This window comes from Sceloporus undulatus, chromosome 6, assembly GCF_019175285.1.
Source record: "Sceloporus undulatus isolate JIND9_A2432 ecotype Alabama chromosome 6, SceUnd_v1.1, whole genome shotgun sequence".
Classification (NCBI taxonomy): domain Eukaryota; kingdom Metazoa; phylum Chordata; class Lepidosauria; order Squamata; family Phrynosomatidae; genus Sceloporus; species Sceloporus undulatus.
In genome coordinates, this window is record NC_056527.1 from 122,532,489 (window position 1) to 122,554,987 (window position 22,499).

The 22,499-nt window shown below is 44.7% G+C and overlaps 2 protein-coding genes across 4 annotated transcripts in view; one reads left to right on the forward strand and one right to left on the reverse strand.

Moving 5' to 3' along the window:
* Positions 1-7,107, forward strand: part of PLAT (plasminogen activator, tissue type) — a 19,902-nt gene extending 12,795 nt beyond the window's left edge. For both annotated transcript variants that reach the window (XM_042473195.1, XM_042473196.1), the window contains 7 exons: positions 220-391; positions 630-715; positions 961-1,150; positions 2,001-2,137; positions 2,895-3,035; positions 4,548-4,696; positions 5,654-7,107. In XM_042473195.1, the coding sequence (XP_042329129.1) occupies positions 220-391; positions 630-715; positions 961-1,150; positions 2,001-2,137; positions 2,895-3,035; positions 4,548-4,696; positions 5,654-5,812 (1,034 nt within the window). In that variant the 3' untranslated portion in view covers positions 5,813-7,107. The remainder of the gene's footprint in view (positions 1-219; positions 392-629; positions 716-960; positions 1,151-2,000; positions 2,138-2,894; positions 3,036-4,547; positions 4,697-5,653) is intronic.
* The window catches only part of AP3M2 (adaptor related protein complex 3 subunit mu 2), a 23,010-nt gene continuing 7,616 nt past the window's right edge, over positions 7,106-22,499 (reverse strand). The window contains exons 1-9 of one of the 2 annotated variants that reach the window (XM_042473197.1): positions 22,331-22,480; positions 19,358-19,705; positions 17,654-17,825; positions 15,008-15,145; positions 14,212-14,297; positions 13,395-13,528; positions 12,477-12,684; positions 11,246-11,390; positions 7,106-10,536 (exon numbers count right to left, since the gene is read on the reverse strand). In XM_042473197.1, the coding sequence (XP_042329131.1) occupies positions 10,436-10,536; positions 11,246-11,390; positions 12,477-12,684; positions 13,395-13,528; positions 14,212-14,297; positions 15,008-15,145; positions 17,654-17,825; positions 19,358-19,630 (1,257 nt within the window). In that variant the 5' untranslated portion in view covers positions 19,631-19,705; positions 22,331-22,480 and the 3' untranslated portion in view covers positions 7,106-10,435. Of the gene's footprint in view, positions 10,537-11,245; positions 11,391-12,476; positions 12,685-13,394; positions 13,529-14,211; positions 14,298-15,007; positions 15,146-17,653; positions 17,826-19,357; positions 19,706-22,330; positions 22,481-22,499 lie in introns of those variants that run through there. The other variant, XM_042473198.1, reaches the window with a different exon arrangement.

Below are 22,499 nucleotides of genomic sequence, written 5' to 3' on the forward strand. Positions count from 1 at the left end.
GTGAATCCATTTCGAGCATGAATCTGAACTCCAAAGGTGCTATCCAAGAGACTTGAACCTACTTGGGGGATAAACTTCTGCATCTTAGATAATTCCTATAAAGTTTAGACTAAAATCTGGAACAGATGCACCAGTACAAATGTCTCATAAAATTGATATGGGACTCGATGACTCAGAAGCAAACCTGACAATTGTATTTCTTTCTCAACCTTGCCACAGAAAAGCACAGTTGTTACTCCGGAAGGGGCACAGACTACAGAGGCAGCTATAGCCAGACACGCTCCGGTGCCACTTGCCTAAGATGGGACTCCCAGATCATTGCCAGCAAAGTCTACACTGCCTCGAAGGTTAATGCTCAACAGCTAGGTCTTGGCAGCCATAACTTCTGCCGGTAAGGAGATTCCCTTCTTTCTCCTTAGAGATCTTTTTCTTTTTTTAAAAGAGGCTTGGTGGTCGCCGACACCACTCCGCTGTAATAAAATCTCCCAGCGCCTCATGCTATGTGATGCTCATCCCTTTGGAAGGCCCCACAAGATCTTTTCCAGAATCAAAAATAATAGCCCGCATAGTCAAGGATCAGCTTCCAAAATACAGTATTTACATTGACCAGTTTCTCTTATGTCTTGCAGGAATCCTGACAATGATACCCAGCCATGGTGCCACGTTCTCAAGGGCAGGAAGCTCAAATGGGAATACTGTGACGTACCAATCTGTTGTGAGTGATGTTTTCTTTTTCTTGCCATGTATAGCAACCACTTGCAGAGGCCAGGACTGGTCCAGGGACTGTCCCTTTGAGTAGCAGTGCTTTAATGTTGTGATGCAAACACAATAGTCCACATGTGCACCAGCAAAAATTAAGTGTGTATAGGTCACTAACAGGATGCCAGCCATGGCCACCAGATCACCGTCTTATCTCTGTATTCTTTCCTCTTCTGCCTCTTCTCTCTTTGCAACCTGCAGCCTCCTGTGGATTGCGGAGACAAAGGGTGGCCCAGTTCCGGATCAAAGGAGGCCTCTATTCCCATATCCAGTCCCACCCGTGGCAGGCAGCCATTTTCGCCAGGTACCCACGAGCCGATAGTTTTGTCTGTGGTGGGATTCTGATCAGTTCCTGTTGGATCCTCTCAGCCGCCCACTGCTTGGTGGACAGGTAAGAGACTGCCCTGTCTGTCTATCTGCTTTGTTTTTTGGACTTCTTGCTAGCCATGAAAGTCCTTGGAAAGCAAAGGCAACCTGTTCTTCTGGTCATTGAGAGTTAAACGGTGACGTATCACCTTTGACAGCAGCATTGGCAACTACCTGATTTGGATCAGACTTTGGAAAGATTACTTTTTTGGAGTATAGGTCCCAGAAATAGGATGAGAGAGCAGAGGTGAGTCAGTACTTCCAGGACAGGTTATGCTCTTGCCTGTCACCAGGGGATTCTTCCAGTTTTGATTAACTCTTATCAAAAATGTAAGTGTAAGTTCAGTACTTACACTGACCTGTTAATAAATCGATTCAAGTTTTTGGGTTCAATTTTTTAACTAAAATGTCTAGATTTAGACATGAGTTTAAATGTTGTATTTGTTTTAATCTGTAAGCAGCTTTGGAGGAAAGATAGAGTATAAATAAAGATAACATATGGTGACCCTAAAGAGAATCTGAGACCCAGAGTGGTGTATTGGTTTAAGTGTTGGACTACGACTCTGGAGACCAGGGTTCAGATCCCAGCTTGGCCATGAAACTTACTGGGTGACTTTGGGCATGTCACACTCTCTCAGCCTCAGAGGATGATAATGGCAAACCTCTGAACAATTATTGCCAAGAAAACCCCATGGGTTGCCATAAGTAGGAAATGACTTGAAGGCACACAGCAACGACAAAAGGCGAACCTATCAGAGACTAGCCTCTAGGTAATATTTTTCCCAATAGGATCTCCCTCACAGCCTTATGTGAATTGTGATAGCTGGGCTTCTTGTTTCAGAGGCAGTCACCAAAGTTTCTCTCCCTTTATACAGTCCTGCACTCAGGCGCCTCAAAGTTGTTTTGGGCAGGACTTCCCGGGTGAATCCTGAAAGGACCGAACAGGTGTTCCAAGTAGAGAAATACATCCTGCATAAAGAGTTTATCCACTCAACCTTTGACAATGATATTGGTAAGGCTTTTCCACCTTGTCTGCTTGGAGGCTTGGGGCAACCAGCTGCAGCTTCTTGGTCTTCGAGTGCAAGGGATCTAGAAGTCTAAGTAGATCACAGGCTGAACATGAGTCTGGAGTGGGATGTGAATGCCAAGGAAACCAACATGATTCTGGGTTGCATCAACAGGAGTATAGTGTCTAGATCAAGGGAGGAAATAGTACCACTCTATTCTGCTTTGGTCAGGTCTCACCTAGAATAGTGTGTCCAGTTCTGGACACCTCAGTTGAGAAAAGATGTTGAGAAACTGGAGCATGTCCAAAGGAGTGCAACCAAAATGGTCTGGAAAGCATGCCTTATGAGGAAAGACTTAGGGAGCTGGGAATGTTTAGCCTGATGAAAAGAAAGTTAAGAGGGGAACATGATAATCATGTTTAAACATTTGAAGGGATGTCATATCAAAGAAGGAACAGGCTTGTTTTCAATGGCTTCAGAGACTAGGACAAGGAGCAATGGATTCAAAGTACAGGAAAAGAGATTCCACCTTAATCTCAGGAGGAACTTCCTGACAGCCCCAGGAAGATGCTGCCTCAGAGTTTGATGGAGTCTCTTTCTTTGGAGGTTTTTAAGCAGAGGCTGGATGGCCATCTGTTAAGGATGCTTTGACAAGTGTTCGCACATGGCAGAATGGGGCTGGACTGGATCGCCCTGGTGGTCTTTTCCCACTTTATAATCCTATGTGTCTTTTCTTCTTTCCCTTTCTCTTGATTTTGTCAGCACTGCTGAAGCTGAAGTCCGTTTCCGATGAGTGTGCCGAAGAAACCGACTCCGTCCGTCCGGCCTGCCTCCCCGAACCTGGGGTCAAGCTGCCCGACTGGACAGAATGTGAGGTCTCTGGCTATGGCAAGCATGAGGAATGTAAGCACAGTGGTCCTCCCACCTACAATATCTGTTCATTGGTGGCTTCCATTTCAGCAGGGCAGTAAATCTGTTCCAGATTTTAGTCTGAATTACATTGGTACATAGGCACGATTCTTCCTTTTAAGCCATTTCAGGCTTCCTCTGCATACCTTTGGGGACCTGAAGTAGCCTCAAAACAGGATATGATGTATGGTTTTGAAAATTGAAAGGTATGGCTTGCACTGAGTGACCTTGGGCAAGTCACACTATCTCAGCCCAATGGCAATGGCAACCCCCCTTTGAAGAAACCTGCCAAGAAAACCCCATAATGGGATCACCTTAGTGTCGCCATAAGTTGGAAATGACTTGAAGGCACACAACAGCAAGGCTTTGGGACGAGGGCAGTTTTAGTATGGCTTTCGTACTTCTTGGCTTTAAAGTTTCTTGGATTAGAATTTGCTTCTGAAAAAATGGCCTTGGTGATAGCAGCTCCTTAAATAAACATCTCTCCAGGCCTGGATTTAATGCAAAAGAAAATGTCTGTGAGCTAGATTCCTATCTGGTTATTAATTGGCGAATGTAACTAAGCTGTGTTTACACCAGAAGAGCATCTGGCTTCCATTAGAACAAGCTAAGATTCCCCCAAAGTCATGACACTTTCCCCCTCTTCCATTCTCATCTTAAGTATTCTGAAAATTCCCCTTCTCCTTTTCAAACATCTGCACCACAGTTTTCAAAACTAAACAAAGAAATCCTGCCAAGCTGAAAACGGCAACTAAGGAGAGTGGCGATGGGTGGCTCATAGGACTACTCTATATATACTCATACATAAGGCAAACCTATCACTGAGTTTTGTTCAGAGTGGGTTTGCACCCTTGCCTTGCTTTAAAGCTGAGACAGTATGACTTGCTAAAGGTCATCCAGTGGGTTTTTTTTAATATAAAGTGCAATGAAGAGAGAGAAGGGTCCTCAGACTTCAGAAAGTCACCTCTGAGCTAAAGCATTCCTCAATAACTCACCCCTTTGTCCTGAGTTCCTTCAATACATGTTTCTAAGAAGGACAGATCTGTGCCCTTCCCTTTCTCTCTACTTCTGAGGAAGTAGATGCTGCCAGCCTCTTTCTTTCAGTGAGTCTCAAAGGTGCTACAAGATCTCTCTGCATATTGATAAACTAGGGTTAATGTTAACATGGTTCAGTTGGTTCTCTCTGTCCGTGGATTCAAGCATCCGTGGCTTGAAAATATTTTTAAAAATATAAGTTCAAAAAGGCAAACCAAACCCCAGCAGATACCAAGGTCCCACTGTTTTAGTCCTGAATGGTGAGATCAGACATATGCTGGCAGTTGAGCATCATACACCTGAGGAAGTTGGCAACATAGCATAATGCATCTTGAGGAAGTAGACTTAAGTTTACGAAATCTCCTGTTGCCAACTTCTTTCTTTCAGTGAGTCTCAAAGGTGCTACAAAATCTCTCTACCTACTGATTCTACAGACAAACATGGCTATATCTTTTCAATTTCTTCCTACAGTTTCTCCTTTCTACTCGGAGCGTCTGAAGGAAGGACACGTGAGGCTGTATCCAGACAGCCTATGCAAACCTGAACGCCTCGAAAACAGGACCGTCACTGAGAACATGTTGTGTGCAGGAGACACCAGGCAGCTGGATGATGCTTGCAAGGTAACCCCACAACCAGCAACATTAAGGGTCCCCTTAAGGACTCAGGTGGACAGAGTGGCCTGTGGGCTATGTGCGGCATTTAGACACACCCTTTGTCACCCCACCAATTCCCATTCCCCCAAAATTAAAAAAAATGAGCATCATTATGAGGCATTATTTGTGTTTTTAAAAAAAAGATGCAGAAAAGATTTTAGTTTGAGTTGTGTGTTTTAGTCCCCACCTTTGAGGACTGCACCTCAGGCTCAGTGTCCTCTTGCCATCAGCATCCACTCACATCCCTTTGGGAAGCTGTTAATTTTTAGGGTTGAGCCTATTCCTTGGAGGTTTGTGTTCTTGGGAGATTTTCAAGTGAAAAGATTGCCCCAAAAAAATCTGTGTGTATATTTAAGCTTTGGGATGCTTCTGGTGCCTCACTTTGGGATCCCAAGAGCTCCCCCTGCCCTAAGGCATACCATGATCCATGCAGTCAGCAGTTTGGATGAACTACTATTATTTTGCAGTTTAAATCCAGCCCTGCAGGAATTGGGGAATTTAGATTGGGATCTTGACAGGGAATGTGAGCGCATTACTCTTTGGCCCCTGGCTGCAGCGCTAGTCTCAGTCCAAGCCTCGGTGTCAACTTTTTGCACTGGGAAGAAAGTTCCCATTCCTCCTTCCAAAAACCAACTAAGCAGAGGTGGGGTTCCTAATCCAAATCAGTACTGCAGCAAAGAGTTAAAACCTCCCGGGGTTTGCTCCGGATCACAGCCTTGTGCTGGTTATTATTGCTAACGCATGCATTTATAGCAGTGGTGTCATCATCACACATCTGCTTTGGCAGTTAGGTGTTTTTGACACATTTTGGAACCAGAAACGATCTGTCTGGCCTCACTTCAGACGTTAAGGACATGACCTCAGTGAATTATACAAATGATGAGCTGTTGTTGCTGACTTGGTTTGGTTTCTCCTCTGCCGCAGGGCGATTCTGGAGGACCTCTGGTTTGTCCGAAAGATGGCCGGATGATCCTCCTCGGTATAGTCAGCTGGGGCGTGGGCTGCGGGAAGAAAGATACGCCAGGTGTCTACACCAACGTGGTTCGCTACCTGGACTGGATTGAGGAGAACATGAAGGCCTGAGCCTTGTTGTGTTTCACGTACTCCAGGATCTCCTTGCATCAGGGAGAGGCAATGGAGGGGATGCCAGTGTGAAAAGCTGGTCTCATGGGAATGGACTGACCCATGGCATTTGTCGGAAAGGGGACACACCTGGCCAAAGTTTAGAGAAGTTTCTTTTATGGACTACGTCTCCCAGAATCACCAAGCCAACATCGCAAGTGGCCATGATCACAAAAGTTGTAGTTCTGCTGGCTGGGGGATTCTGGATGATACGATCCAATAAGTAACCGTTCCCAGCTCTGTATTTCACACAGGACCATCCTCTCCCCTCCTTCAGCTACCGTTGGGGTTATTGGTTTGCTTTCTGTGCCACTTCAACAGTCCTACAATCTCTCCTCACCAAGGCATTCAAGAAAGTGGTTGGAAGAAGACCAGGCATGGCTTAGGCGAAAAGCGTTGTATACATGTACCAGGAAGAACAGCCTAGTGGATGGAGTGGAACTTACTTCTGAGTAGATATGTATAGGATTGTGCTGCAAATGCATTGCCAGAAGACATTGGGTACATTGATAGAGAAGGTCAGAGCTTGGATGTGTTCTTTTTTGGACTACACCTCCCAGGATCCCCCCTGCAGAAAACTTTGCAGGCACTGAAGAGATTTCTTGCAAGGTTATGTGAAATAAATTGCATCGCTAAGAAATGTTATTTTTTATTTTTTAACTGGGGACCACGCTTGAGTCCAAAGTTTCACTCAGCCAAGCTGCTCTTTAAACCTTTTTCCCCCCAAAGGGACCATTTTTGACAGTTCCCTCTATTTAGAGAGATTATTTTTATACTGTCTGACTAGTCAACATGTTCTCTAGAAATAAAAACAAGGATGTTCACATTTTCTGATGTGTGTGTGAACGACAGGCATCTCCTGATGCTGCTTGAATAGTCTGGTTTAATGTTGTCCTATGTGTGTTTGTGGTTGAATAACACTGGTCCAACTGGCAATGGAAATCATAGAATGGCTTCTCTTGGAGGTTGAGTTGATGCCAATGTTGGTTTCTCTTAGGTGCCAAGAATAGAAAGACACGGCTTTCTATTAAAGCCTTTGGGACATCATCACCTCCATCTTCGCCATCACCACCATCCTTATTTTCTTGTCCGTAGCGTATCTGTACATGGTTTTGTAGTCTTTTCTGATGCTGAATTTGTTTAATATGCTTTTATCCTACTCACATTGTTTTAACTTGTTAGCATGGTTTTGACTGTCTGAGATCTGACAATAGAGAGTGGGATGGAGATATTTTAATAAATAAAATGATAAAGAACACAGGCTCAGAAACCTTTAATAAATAAGTAGTTTCATTTTTATTTTTTACAATCTCAATCTGCCACAAACAACCCTGTTCACACTTTCCATGCGCCACAAGTAACTAACATGGGAAGAGGGGCCAGGATGTGATATGCTTTTTATGTCGCTGTGAAGGGTGCCAGATTGCTAGCTCTTGTAACCTGGGAGAGACAGCCACTACTGGTCCCTGCAAGAATATGGGAGAGTGTGTGAGTTGTGTTCTAAAGGTATTAAATAATCTGTTTTGCTATGTTCAGCTTAAGTTAATAAAACCCTGTTTTTGAACATATACACCTTTTGGCCTCCAGGAATGCTATATATCAGAAGGTTTGGATTCAGACCATCCCATGACAAAAGGTTGTATATAAATATTTTAAGATCGGATGTATGGATAAACAACAAACAGATATGGAAAGGGAGGAGAAAGGCCAAGCAAAAGGTTTAGAATGCTTGCAGAATAAACTCTTAGAAAATAGTTGAAGACCTCAGGTGCAAACCTAAAGTAGCTCTGCTGGTTCAGACCAAAGGCCTATTTTGTCCAGCATCCTATTTCCAACAGTTCCCAACAAATTCACAGGAGCACAAGAAAAAGTGCCATCCTCTCTTGAAGCTCCCCAAAAGGGACCTCTTCCACTCCCATCATTAATTTTCATACAACACAACAGAAAAGGTTGTGCAAGCATTTTTAAAATGAACTCTACCTGTTCATTTCATCATGTTGTTGGTGTATTGGACTGCATTTATTGGGGTGCTGGACTTAGAATACCCACATTCCTGTCCACAATGAGCCATAAAACTCACCCAGTGTTTTTGGGCCACTCTCTTCCACCCTGATCTCTTTCTTGCACAGGATTGTTGTGAAGATAAAAACGGGGCAAAGGAGCTGCCTGGAGCTCACTGGAGGAAAGATGAGATATAAATGTAACTCATAAAAACACAGATAAAATAATCCAGGACCAACTGGAAGGCAAGATATTTCAGGACGAAAGAGAAAGGAATACACCACTGTTCCAAACACTGTCACACTGAACCTGACCACCTGAGAAGTGTTTGGCTTCTGGTTAAACCAGGAGGAAAAAATGGCCATTCTTTAGGCTGCAACCCCACCTACTGCGCATAAGCCGCAGGTACAACTCCCTTCCCCACTCTCTGTTGTGATAGGACTGTGTGCCAAATACATAATCAACAAATCAAACATTCTTATCTAAGCCTTGCAGCAACTGCATGAATGTTTTTACTAGTAGGGCACCATTTAACCAGGTGGGAGACCAACCCAAAGCCCCGAAAGGAGGTAGTATCAACACAGGCATGGGTGGCTTTGGGCCCCCCAGAAGTCAATGGACTACCACTCCCATCATCTAGCCAATGACTGGGGTAATGGGATCTGGAGCCCAACAACATCCGTAGGGTCACAAGTGCTTACCCCTGCAACTTCTTCCTACAGTTCAATAATACCTTTTACTGTCACAGTGCATTACGGTTATGAGATACTGTTAACTTCTCAGGTCCGTCTGGGCGAAGTAAGATGTAAACATGAAATCTTGGTTTTGGTGGCCTTTGTGTCCTGAAAAAAACAACAATGTTTTTCTCTTGTGGAGAAAAGCATCTGCCAGTAACCATGAAAAGTTAGGTATGGTCAGTGGGCTATTGGCCAGTGACTATGATATTGCCAATGTACTCCTCCTTCTCAGAGCAGTTTTAAACGTCTTTGTGACTTAGTTTGTTACAATGGACAACTGTACTTTTGTATATGATATAAGTAATTAAAAGACAGAAGTCTTAAAAAACAGAAAGCATAGAAGGACAGCAAGGTCAGAGCAGAGCTAGAGGATTGACTTGTAAGATGCACACATTGAGAAGTCAAGTTTTAAAGGTGAACAGTTCAACACAATTATTGTTGAGACGATTATGCCTGTCTTTATAGCTACAGTGAAGTAACAAAAATATATTTCATTTGACTGGGTGTGCCATAATAGCTGCTTTCACTCTCAGCAGTCTTGCAAAAGCAAACACATTTACACTGCCATTGTAAAGGTAGCAATGTCTCATGTACATGGACTATTTTGGCCCAGTAATATGTTTTGTGGATTCTCTGGCACAGCTTGCTGGGTCTCAGCACTATTCCAGGGCATTCTCAAGACAGTTCCCATGCCAAAGAAATTAAGTTGGATCTATTATGTTGGGAAGGGGGCAAAAATTCAGAACCAAAACCAAACTATGGCCATGCAAAATTGGTACAAACTCAGATCAGAATGCATGTGGCGCACATGCGCGCACACACTATTACTACTACACACGCATGTGCCTGCATAGAGCTACATTCTATTTATACCGAAGCAACACATGCAAGAAAGGGGAACCAACAGTGCAACATACATGCAGAAGGAGGAGCTGTAGTACAGTAATAAAAATTACAAGCCTCTAAAAGCCCCAAATTTTGCCACTCCCTTCTTTTAGCCAGATGGTTCTTTTTACAAACATGAAACACAGATTTGTACATAGGCTTCTTACCACACCTCCCTCCAAAAGAAACCTTGGCAGACAAGAGTTTTTCAGAGAGCTGAAGGTGGCATGATAGAGGCTGGTGTCGCCAGAGGTGTACATGCTCCAATCTTTTGCTCCATTGCCATCCTTGGGCAAACGGGCCTGGCAGGTTTTCAAAGCATTACCCGCAACGCTGCAAAACCTGTTCAGCCTAGACAACATCTGAAATGATCTAATTTGCGATGGGCTAAAGCCTCTTTCACACCACCTTCAGCTCTCTAAGCAAATTACTACCTTTATTCAGCCTTTTCCCAGAACCATAAATCTGGCTGAGCGACTGAATGACTACAGATGCCAAGACAAGGTTTTTGAAGATGCACAGGAGTTGGATGGAGCTCTCTTCCAGTCAGTCTTTGAAACTAACAAAAACACATGTATATGAAGACTGTCCAAGACTCAATGTATCACTGCCCCTGGCCCCCACACATCTCCTCCTCTTGCCCTGTCACTCAGGGCATTGGACTCCAGTTGGCCAAGATACAAGGAAATGCCAGTCACAAAAGGAAGGAGGGCACAGCATCTGCATTTGCTGAAGAACTGATTGGTGAACCTCTCACTATACTCTCTCATGCACTCTTCCATTCTGTCCAAGAGCCTCAAAATGTAACAAAAGGTGGTGGCTCGCCCAGTGCAGAAAAGAGATACCTGCCTTGGCCAAATCCAGGTAAGCTACAGCAGGGAGATGCCCCAGAAAATGACAAGAGCAGAGAGAGGTCAGACAGTGAGGGCACACGCAAGTCTTCCTTTGGGCAGAGGAACTCTTAGGTCCGGACTTGGAACTTCCCAGCCTTGGTCATGTACTTGATTCCCTTGAAAGGTTTGTATTTCTCTCCATACATGTCGAGGCGATTCACTTTCAAACCTAGAATGACAAAAAAGGCAAGGAGAGGAGCTGGAGGTGGACCACTATGGGAGGCGCAAGAACCAGAGCTGGCCCAGCCCAGCCTAGGCATATTAGCTTCATTTGCACACAAGTAATCTGGATCTGGGAGGGCTGAGATGGAGCAAAGAATTCTATGTATCTGATTTCCTGCCCTCAAGCACTGCAACTCATTCTTAGGTGTTTTCCCGCAGCACTCAGATTCCCCAGGGATTACCCATCTCCAAAATCTCACATTATGTACATACAGTATATGCAAACACAGATATTCCAAAATAATACAAAGAACAAAACCTCAAACTCCCAAAAATCCCAAACGCGTCTGGTGTTTTGGACTCAACCTGTACCAGAAACATTACTTGTCGGTGACAAGTTACTAATTTTGAGTTTTAAATGTAACTTTAAAAAACAAAGAATTCCCCCAAATGCCCTAGAATGAACTTCCCCAAACATTTTGAAGTAATTATATAAACATTATAGTACTAACAATGTAACTACTTATTATATTACTTTTCAGAATGATAATGTTGCCCCTTCGTTACCTCCCAAAGTAACATGTTACAGTACATGTAACACTGCTCCTTGTGACACATTATTTCCCAGCTTTGATGTGTTGGTATCTGCTCTGCTTTCTCCTACTTTGGTAGGGAACATTATAAACATGTAAGGGAAAAAGAAATATCCCACCAACCCGAAATGGCCAGCTGCTGGATTTTGAACTGCAGGTTGATGGTGGGGTTCTCGTCCGGCTTGGAGGCTCCTGCTTGGAGGCTCATCGTCCCCTTTAAACTTGGCAGCTTTTGAGGGTTGATCTTCCCCACATCCCAAGTCAGCATCTTCAACGTGGAGGAGGGAGAGAGCAAGAGATGGGGAGTCGGGCGGAGGAGACAACAAGACAGATCAGAGTAATCTAGACGTTGTGCAACAGCCAAGAGCAAATCACTACAACTGGATGCTGTGAAGTTCGAGGCCTGGAATCACAGGGCCTTCTCTCCCCAAAGCCCAGGAATTAAAATTATCAGATGATGCCTTGACAGGCAAGACATCAAACTTCAGTAATCGCACTGCAAGAAAGGACATAGAAAGGGGGTAAAGAGCCCCTAGCCACTGGGTGAGGTCAGAAGATGTGACAAGGAAGGGACTCATGGGAACTCTGGCTTGTGATGTATGCGCAGCACACCCCACAGCCCTAATAATAATAATAATAATAATAATAATAATAATAATAATAATAATATGTTTATATCCCGCCTCTTCCTTTTTGGGGATCGAGGCGGGAGCAGCTAAACAAATCACTGGAGTTTTGCTCTGTTGTTGGCTGTGTGTGGTGTTTAAATGTAGGTGTTTTCCTCCTGAGTTTGCTTCTCGCTCAACAAACCAGAGGAACAAACCAGCAGAACATGCTTGGAATTCTCTCTCTGGCTTGCTGAGATAAAAAGAAACCAGAAAGAAGAGAGTGCTGTTTTTGGATAACTCAATAAACCAAAAAAATGCCAGTGACTGTTTGGCTGTACATACCAGTATGCTTCTCATAACTAATGAGCCATGCTTCCTTGACTTGCTTTTCCATTCAACCACAGTCACCATCTCCTTCTCAGTCCTTATGGCATCTCCCTGTCTCTTCTGATGGAGGAAGGAGGCTGGCTAGCAAGTGCTCTTTGCCCTTTAGCTCTCTGCAGGCTCTCCATTTCAAAGCAAAGTCATTGGGGGCTATTCCGTGATATCAGCTCCCAGGCTGCTCCTACTTCTTCCACTCTTTTTCATAAGCAGTTATCCTATCTCCTCTTCTTAGCTGACAATTACAGATCCCTTATCCTTGAAAGTAGCCAATGCTTCTTGAAGAAACACCCAACCATTGCTGTGACCCTTGAAACTAGGCAGGAGCGCCCACCTTTGTGGTCCATCCCCCACTTTCCTCTCACCTTTGTGACAGGATCAAAGGTGTGCGTCCCCTGAGAAGGTGTGAGGGTCATGTTCAGGACGCCTTTTGGCATCTGGCTGGTAACCATCACTCCCTCTACAGTCTTCCCCATGGTTTGCTTCGGCCCCACTGTGATCTCAAAGCGGCCCAGTGAGCTGCTGTCTCGGAAACTGATGTTGTGCTTCACGTAGACAGGGATGGCCACCAAGCTGGAATGGAAGAGAAATTATTGCAAGAGGAATAAAGTACAACCTATTCTGTCTCTTCCTGTTCAACTGGGCACAGAAAAGCAGATAAACACAAGTGACGCAAACTATTAACAGCAGCCTTCCTCAATCTGATGCTTTCCTCCAAACTGTTGCTGGGTAAAGGTGATGGGAGTTGCATTAAAACACCTCTGGTGTGGAACTATGACTCCCACCATCGCCAGCCAGCACAGCCATACCACAAACTCCAACTGTCCCTCTTCAGCAGGGACAGGCCTGATTAATTCTCTCTCATCCCAGTGACAGAACTCACCATCTGACCCTCTGGAGGGCACCAGGCTAAGAGAGGCCCTATACTTCATTGTTGTCCCTATACTCAAGAACAGCCATACACACCCTTATGTCCTTTCCTTAGCCTAGTACTGGCTAGGGTGAGACAAGTTACATTAGAACATCTCTGCTGTTGGGTTATAACTCCCATGATAACCTGTAGGGTCACACTGGCAGGGAATGATGGAGCTCAGCCCCTCTGCAGGGGCACTAGGTCTGGGAAGATTTTGTATTGCACTATTCTAGCAAAGGGAACACAAGGAAAGAATGGATCTGACATAGGATTACAAGAAGGATGTCATGTTGACATACTCCTAGATTTTTAAAGTTAATAGAACAGATTGAAGATCTCAGGAGCAGCAATTCCTAACCCTTATCCTTACTTCTGAGCACTGACGTGATAAGAGAGCAAGCGGAAGTTCCCATCTGGAGGAATGAAGGAGAGGATGCGTTCGGACTCCCAGCGCTTGAAGCGCACACAGGGGTGGAAGCTGACATCATCCAGCAATCTGGGGTTCTGGAATAAACAGGAGAAAGACAAAGGAGAGCTCTTAGTAGACAGCACCTTTTCGGTGTCTGGCACCCCTGCAGCTAAGCAGGTGGCTCTGGTGCTATTGAATCTTTTTTCATTGTTGACTCCTCTTCATGGGTCCTAATCCCCATTCCAAAGCTTTAAACCCTCTCTCCTGTTTCCAGTGCTATAGTGGGACCAGGGCTTGCAAGGCTAAAGAGCTGGAACTTTTCGATTTGCAAGGACAATGAGATCATCTGCCGTGTCTCTCAGATCTTCCCTGTTAACTCCTGACTTTAAGTAGGAAAAGATTTCTTGGTGGTGGCATCCTATCTATGGTGTGCTCCTTGCCCCCAGATAAATCCACATCTGAGGCCAAATTTATATCAGGCCAAGACTTTTTAAAAATCAGCTCATGGATTCCAGCACATTGCACATACATCCTGAATGTCACTACTCTACTTCTACCACCAGCAGGCTCCATTAATTTTTGATATGTTAATTATTTTATCATTTGAGAACTTTACACTCATGAACAGTATAGACGTTTTCAAAACTTCCAAACAAACAAGGAGTCCTTCCCAGAGTTAGAGACATTGCTTTTTTTTTAAAGACTACAGAATGGCCAAGGATTCTGAGGACTATAATCCAAACAAGGAATCTCCCCAAGTTCTCCTTCCTATCTTTACCATGAAAGAGAGGGTAAGGTCTGGCATCCCGGTTAGTTTCACACAGGCATCGATCACCCCTTGAATTTCAGCAGTAATCGTAGAACCTGCAACACAGCAAACAAAAGCCATTTGGGTTACAAAGGAAATCAAGGCTATCCTGGGCTGAGCGTCTCTTAATTGCGGCTGTTGTTTTTAAATCTAGAAACTGCTTTATCAGTGATGTTTGAAGAGTGATATTCAAATGCTGCCACTGAATGACTAAACAAAATGACAAAGAGAAGTTGGGAGGGGACTACTACATGCCTTTCAACATTTCCTAGATGAAAACCAGCGCAGATGTGGCTGAGCCACTTCAGAGAGTGGTGAAAAGGGTGTGACCACAAAGTAAGAGGTAAAATTATCAATGAGGAAGAACACACAATACTATTTTAAACAAGGAAGCCCTAGAATTTATACATTGATTTAAAAAAAACAAAACACTGTCCCCTCCTCTCCTGTTCTTCCTGGTGACTTAACTGAGTGCAAACTACTTTTGCATCAAGTGAAGTAAGACGAGGATGAAAGGGGGAAAGTGGAAGAAGGAAAAGGAAACTGGGACATTTTAAAGGCAGCTAAGAATGTGGGACAGCAGAAGACCAACCAGGGTTCTTTATGTCAAACCGTAACAGTTGAAGGGTATGCTAAAGAAGGTGCACAAGAAGGAAAATATAATGCGATTTGATGGGAAGGGAGCTAAAACGTTAAGGCTTCTATTCCATTTATCCAAGAGTGTCGTCTCCTAGAGGAGATGCCCTGAGAACACAGCATCTTGTACCTGATTTCTCAATGATGGCATCTATCTCCTCAATCACATCAAAATAGGCCTCGTTGTTGGTGTACTTGACCCCCGTTCGCCGCCAAGGGACTACGGAGAGTTGCCCTGTGGGAAGTTGTTCTCCCACATTGGTGCTCCCTGAAAGATGAAGAGGGCAGTGAGTAAGACAAGAGGGAAGCCAGGCCAAGCCCCACAAACCTAGCCCCCTTAACTACAACAGTATAGTACTACATACTGCAGGATGTACAGACTGCATTCAGTACAAAGTTTGGTGGAAATTATTTTTATGGACTATAACTCCCAGAATCCCTCAGCAGCATGGACATTCTGAACTTTCTCTATCCTGAGTTGTTAAATCCCACTGAGGTCAGAGCAAGCATGCATGGGATTGTAGCTTAAGTGAAATTAGTCTCTTACACCAATTTCCACTCAGCTCAGCCCTTAACTCCATCTCTGGAATACAATATTAAAGAAGTATGGGTCAGAAAGCCTGGGGTTTAAAGTGAGGAGCTTCAAGGGCTGAGGTGAGGAGCCCTATTTAGTGAGGTACAAGGACTCTGCCTGATCTTGCCCCAGAGACCTCTTTGGGCACAAAAGGGAAGAGAGATGGGCACTGCCAGCCCTTTTGACGGCCAGGAAACAGGGAGCTTCTAAAATGAGCAACTCAGCCTTCTGGGTGTTTTGCTTGGCTGACAACTTGCATCAGCCCTTGACAGTACAGCCGATATTGAGGGATTATGGGAGTCTGCAGTACAAAAACATCCCAGAGGGCTACAGCTGCCCACTGGGGTCTAGGCCTCTGTTGTGTTAACATAGCAATCTTTGCTGTTTCAGGCTCCAGAAGTCTTCCAAGTTTGGATTTGGGTGCAGCCGTGTGGGGGCCTGATGCGGCAAGTCTAGCAAGATCGCTTGTGGCCACAGAGTCATGGAGATGGCATCTTGGGTGTCTGAGAAATCTTCTTTTCTCAGAGAAGAAGAGATGAAAACCTTGAAGATAGAAAACTGACTTTTCATTGCCAGCTTAGCCTCCCCCAGGCATTCTAAGAAATGCTTTCAATCGTAGCACTCTTCTACTTTCGAGCTGGTTTTACTCTGGTTTTCCATGGTTCAGCATTTTTCATTTTGCTGCTAGTTTTATCTTAGTTTTATTGTGTGCCGCCTCTATTTATTTCAAATGTTATAGCACCTTAAAGGATAACAAATTTAGTTGATCTACATGTTCACGGACCGCCACCTGGATGCCTCTGAACTAGGCTGCAATCCATGGAAAGCAAGAGTGGGCAACTGAGCAGAGACCTGGGGCCAAATTCACCTCCAGACAGCCTTCCCTCCACCAGCCATAACTGTCACAGCAAGTCCAAATCCCTCCATTTCCCTCTGCAGTTCATCTCAAAATGGTGGTAGGGAATGACATCACTACTAGTTGCCATTTTTAGAGGGACTACAAAGGAAGTTGGCGGTATCTGAGAGCAGTATGGGGCTCTGGGGTGTTTGTGGAGATATGAGTCCAGAATGTTTGCACACATGGGGGACTTTCTGTTTGATTTGGAGCAAAAACTGTGCAAAATTCACAACAATTTATTTAAATTTGGGGGGCTGGGGGGTCTTTGGGAGACTGGTAGGAGGCTTCAGGGGTCACAAAAGTGGGGTTCGGGGGTTGCATGTAGCCTGCAGGGCACAGTCTGCCCATCACTAATGTAAAGCTTGTGAAAAATAGAAACTAGTTAGATTTTAAGGTGCCTCAGGGTTCTTACTGCAACAGATAAATAATTTCTGCTGCAACAGATAGGAATGGCTACCCTCTGAAAACGATATAGTTTGTATTACTAATGTTTTGTACATCACTCATTTAACCTTTTGTTAGTGCGGAGTTTAAAACCACCATAAACAAAGAGTCATGAGCAGATGAATGCATATCCTGCACATTCAATTCAAAGTCTATGTCAAGTAATTAAAAATGGCCAACGATTTAGATAGCTTTCAAAAAAGGGATTAAACCAGGGACAGGGAAATGTTCTTTTCTGTGGAGACCTGCATTCCCTTGGGGATTATCTTCCAGGGGCCCGAGGTCAGAGGCAGGCAGGGTCAGGGCAAAAAATGGCCAGGCCCATTCCCTTCTTTTTCTCTCTTTCTTCTCAGTCCTTTCTCACTTAGAAGGTTGCCTGGGGAGAAAATGCTCACCCTCACTGACTGTCTGCTCTGATCATGTACAGAGGGTTTTTCAAATGAGGCCAAGGGGCAGTGGAAGCTTACATCTCCAGTTTGCCTGCCTCAAATTTGACAAATTGATATCGGAAATGGAACAATGGTTATCAGCAATAGTTGCTAAGTGGAACTTCCACAAAGAGAGCCATTCTACCACTGAATACCAGATGCTGGGAATACCTTTTGCTCCTATTTTACTTAGGAGCTCAGAACAGCAGCATTGCCACATATATATCCTTTTCTGACTAGAACTCTCAGACTCCCACAGTAGTCCATATATATATATATATATATATATATATATATATATATATATTCAAAGTGTGGTGTGATAAAAGTGAGCAGTAAGAATTTAACATGGAAATCTGAGCTAAGAGTGCTATAGCTGAAAAAGCTAACACTATTGCAAACACATACACACGCACACAGTCTCTCTCCGACCTGTAATGGTGTTGACAACTGTCCTTAGGATAGTAGGTGGTTTGATCAGCTCCTTCAGGATGTTGGATTCAGTAGCCAGCGGGAATCCATTGTCCAGCATCTCTTCCAGCACTTCATAGACCACCACCACATTGTCCTTGATGACCACCTCTGAGCAGACGCCAAAATAATCCTGGGAGAGGGACAGCAAGATGAACCAGCCTAGTCACAGAGTGAGTTGAAACATGCTCCCAGAAATATGGGGAAATAAAAGCCTGAGGTGGCTTTATCAGGTAGTGGATCTGAGACACCACTGAAGTGTGAGAAACAGACAGTCCTGAGCCAATCCGAGTGGACATTCCTCTACACAAGCTCAGACAAAATGACTAGGAAGCTGGTGAATGACCGCTGTGGCCACTGACACATGTCACCTGGAAACAGACAGGTTTGTTGTGGAGTAGTGGTTACTGCAGCCTGCCCCGATCTGCTACCTTCCAGGTGTGTTGGACTGCCAGAATTCCCAAGGAGATTTGGGGAGTTGCAGTTCAACACATCTGGAGGGCACCAGCTTTGGCGATGCTCGGTTGGATAAAGATCAGGAGGATCCAAATTCAGATCCACACATGTAGTCATGAATCCTGCTTAGGTAATCTAAGACCAGCCACTCTCTTTCACCCTAACTTGCCTGACAGAGTTGTTTTGAGGATGAAGATGAGAGAGGAATATTATGTTTGGAAATAAAGGCGGGGTGATAAATGTTAGAAAACAAAAGAGAACCTGAACCTTTTTATTTCATTTCCGTTTGGCCGTGGATTATGTGCTATGTTAAGTTGGGTTCCCCCCCCCCTCACCTGCCAAAGAACAAAAAGAACAGTCCTGGACTTCTAGCTGTCAAGAAGCTGCAGAGGGAACTGAAGGAGGGAAATGGACACATCTAGAATAAAGAACTCCCAGGTAAGCAACTCTGACGTTTTGCCGCTCCTCGAGTTACCGGCTCAAATTCCAGCATTGTTTCTTACAACTCCAGCTGGACTGGAGCTAGAAAGTTTTGCTCCGAGAGGAGTCTGGGTGGCCTCTTGGACAGCACCTGGAAAATGGGCTGTTTTTAAAAATATATAACAGCATCCTCCAACCAACCAAAGTGGATTGTCCTCCCCAGCCTTATTCTTTTTTATTTTCTGTTTTGCTTTGTGGGTTTTTTAAGATAAGGAGAAAAAGAGGGGAGAATTCCAACCATAGGATTCAAAGACACATTGAGCATCACATGGAGTCTGACCCATTGCCAGAAGGGAAACTCTCAGTCCCATGATCAGCCAAGCCCTTTGAAGACTGTCGCACAAACTGGTATTCCTCCCTCACTGTCTCCTCCCTGCGCTAACCAAAAACCTTTTAGTGCATTGGGTGGAAAATCTGGATTCTCCTTACCATCAGTCCCAAGCAGTATAAGAAGTAGTAAGTGCCTTGTGGAGTAGTCAAACAGCTCAGCCTAAAATGACTGTCATGTTTCCCTTAACATGTAAAGTAAAGCCAGTGCTGCCCTTAAAGGTTGCCTATCATTGTTTCAACAGGTGAACCAGTATAATATATACATTTAAAATGTTTATTTCCCCCTTTCCTTCAAACGGGATCATGTTCTCCAACCACAGAAGGTGTGGAAGCCAGCAGTTCATTTCTTAAAGAATAAACTGAATGAACTGATCCAAAACGGCCACACAGTTTACCCACCTGAAACGTATCCACAACCCGGTGGAGAAATTCGATGACAAAAAGAGGGGGCACCTCTGTTTGGATCACGGCCACAAAGAAGATCTTGTGTCGGTAAACGCTTAAGAGATAGTGGTGTGGGGTAGGGATCACGGGGGGCACGTTTTCCGCCTCCGAAGCCAGCTCTTGAGCCTCGAAAAAGTAGTCGCAAACTGAACGGCTGACGACGCTTTTCCAGTGCTTCTCCAGAAAGATGTCTCCCGACGAGTTTATCAGGAAGAGGCTGTGAATCATGGCTGGTCCAAAGAGAGGCCAAAGGCTGAAGACGCCTTGACCAGCCCAAAAGGAGCCACTGGTAGTATTTCAGGCCTACAAATCAACAAAAAGAAGACAGATGTTTTTCCCTCTTGATTAAAAGACACTGAAAAAGACTATCCCTGGTTGCAATCTTGATCATCCAAGTATGGCACCTTGCCCAGCAAGGACCAAGTGAGAATAGGCTTGCTCTGCAGGTTTTGTATGGGTAATGGGCAATATTTTCTAGTTACTTTTTAAAATGTATTTTAGAGCCATATTATAAGGGAGTTTGAGTGGAGTTTTGTATGTTTTTATGCCATTTCATGAGCAGTGCTAACGTTTAATATTCTTAAAAATCACCAGTAAGATTACCTGATTAAAACTGCCAGGAGTAATAGGAACACATTGTTTTTAAAAGCTGTATTTCTAAACGTCTGGGGCATATTAGAGTCCTTGTTAAGTTGTTAGAACGTCTAATACAACCACTTCTGCTCCAGGTGCCTATTAGATGATGAGCAACCTTTAGTTGAAGTTTGCTGTTGTTGCATGCCTTTGAGTCATTTCCGACTTATGGCGACATCAAACTACTACTCCACACTGGCTCCTTAGCAGACCACACCAGTTTCCAATGTCATAAGACTGCCATGTACTGAGATGAAAACATTTGGCAGAATGTGTCCATCTGAGGAATAGACTCTCTCAGAAGGTGGTTAACTCTCTTTCCATGGAGGTCTTTAAATAGAGGTTGGATGGACATCTCTCAGGATTGCTTCAGCTGTGGAGTCCAGCTTGGCAGGGGGTTGAACTAGATGGGCCTTGCAGTCTCTTCCAACCACCTCATTGTAATTCCTTTCACAATGATGGGCTACCACAGCAGTTTGTACCAGCAAAGTCCACCTTCAGGTATTGGCACACTCCAGCTCTTCTCAGTGCTAGCCAGCAGAACCAATGCTGAAGGATAACAGGAGCTGCAATGTGAAAACATCTGGAGGGCTGCTCTTTGCCCATTCCTGCTTACACCAAAGCTTCCCTGCATACAACTGACACCCAAATCCCTAAGCCATACTGAACCCTTTTCAGCCTCACACCCTCCCCATTTTCCCTGTGCATTTCCATTACAATCCTTTACCAGATCACAACTGGGCTTTCACATGGATCCACCTCCAAAGAACTTCTTACAAAATGTCCCTTAAGGCTCTGGATTCTGCAAGTATGGGAAGTGCTCCATACCTGCAAAATCCACAATCTGTATGTATCAAAGCACCTTTGTTTTTGCAGGGGGTGGTGGTGGTGGTGGTGTCTGAGCTCCCACCTCCTTTAAATCCAAAGCGTAGGAACCTCAGAAGATGCCTTTATGTTGAATCAGATTGTTGGTCCATCTAGTTCGGTGACCGAAAGAAGGTCTTCAAGGTTCCTTGCAGAAAACAATGGGCCCCCCACATTTGCCAGGAGGGTTAGGGACACAGGGCTTCCATGAAAGTGGGAAAACTGCAAATATAGAAACACTACAGGGTTTTTTTATCTGAAAGAACGTCTCTCTAGGAATCTATAGGTCCTCCAGGGCAACTCTGTGGTCAACATCCGACAGACACTGACCATAGAACTGCAATGGAGGAGCTACAAAGGCCTAGTAGAGTGTCCTCTCTAGGAATCTCTAGGTCTTTCAGTGCAATTTTCAGTTAAAGTTGACCATAGAGTTGCACCAGAGGACCTAGATATCCCTAGAGAGAACATATTAATCAAATCCGTGAACAGTCAAATCCACAAATATGGAGGGCCAACTGCAGACCCTTTCTTAAACCTACCTACAGATCCTGGGGGTCTCCCATTCAAGTACAATGGTCCCTCCACATTTGCTGGGGTTAGACTACATTAAACTGCATTAATTCTGCAGCCTAGAACATGAAATGTCTTCAAATTACAAGAAAAAGAAATGCTGTCCCATCCTTTGGGATCCTGGGATTTGTAGTTTTGGTGAGGCGTTTCACCTTCTCTATCAGGACGCTCTGGGAGCCATAGCAAACTACAAATCCCACGGCAGTTAGAGCGGTGTCAAAACCGCATTAAATCTTCAGTGTGGATGCAGCCTTGAACCAACGTATTCAAATTATTAGGGGGATGAAAAGAAAAGAAACGGAGACCTAAAGTCTGCATGAGCTGCAATGCGGAAATGATGCGCCTCTTTAATTGCCACACGCTGAGTGCTGTGGCATCCTGGGATTTGTAGTTTTGGTCAGACGCCGGACATCAGCTCCCGTTCTGGGCTGCATCTACACTGCGGAATTAAAGCAGTTTTGACATCTCTTTTAACTGCGTGGCTCCATGCCAGGGAACCCTGAGATTTGTAGTTTGCTCCCTGTCATGAGAAGGCGCAACATCTCATCAAAAACTACAAATCCCAGGATTCCATAGGATGGAACAGCATTTGAATACATTGGTCCATGCTCTAGGGCTGCAATTTACACTTGCAGCAATGATGCTGTTTTGACGCCACTTCAACTGCCATAGGCTCAGTGCTGTGGAATCCTGGGATTTGTAGTTTTTTGGTGGAGGGCAAACTACAAATCCCAGGGTTTCCATTATATGAACCCCAAAATAAGGGATCAGGGGCCTTATCTGGGTCCAGCTGGCCTCCATCCCTCCAAGGCTTCCCAGGCCCCTCCAAATCCAGAGCCCCGGGACCCTCTGCCTCCTCACCGGCTTCCAAGAACAGCAGCCGCCTCCCAAAACCCGATCCAGCCAGAGATGGAGCTGAAAGAAGAGAAAGGAGAAGGATGACACTAAGGCCCGCCCACAAACCCTCACTCTCGACGCTGATTGGACAGCGGGAGACAAAACGCTTGTCAGTCTTCTCCAAGCCCGGTAG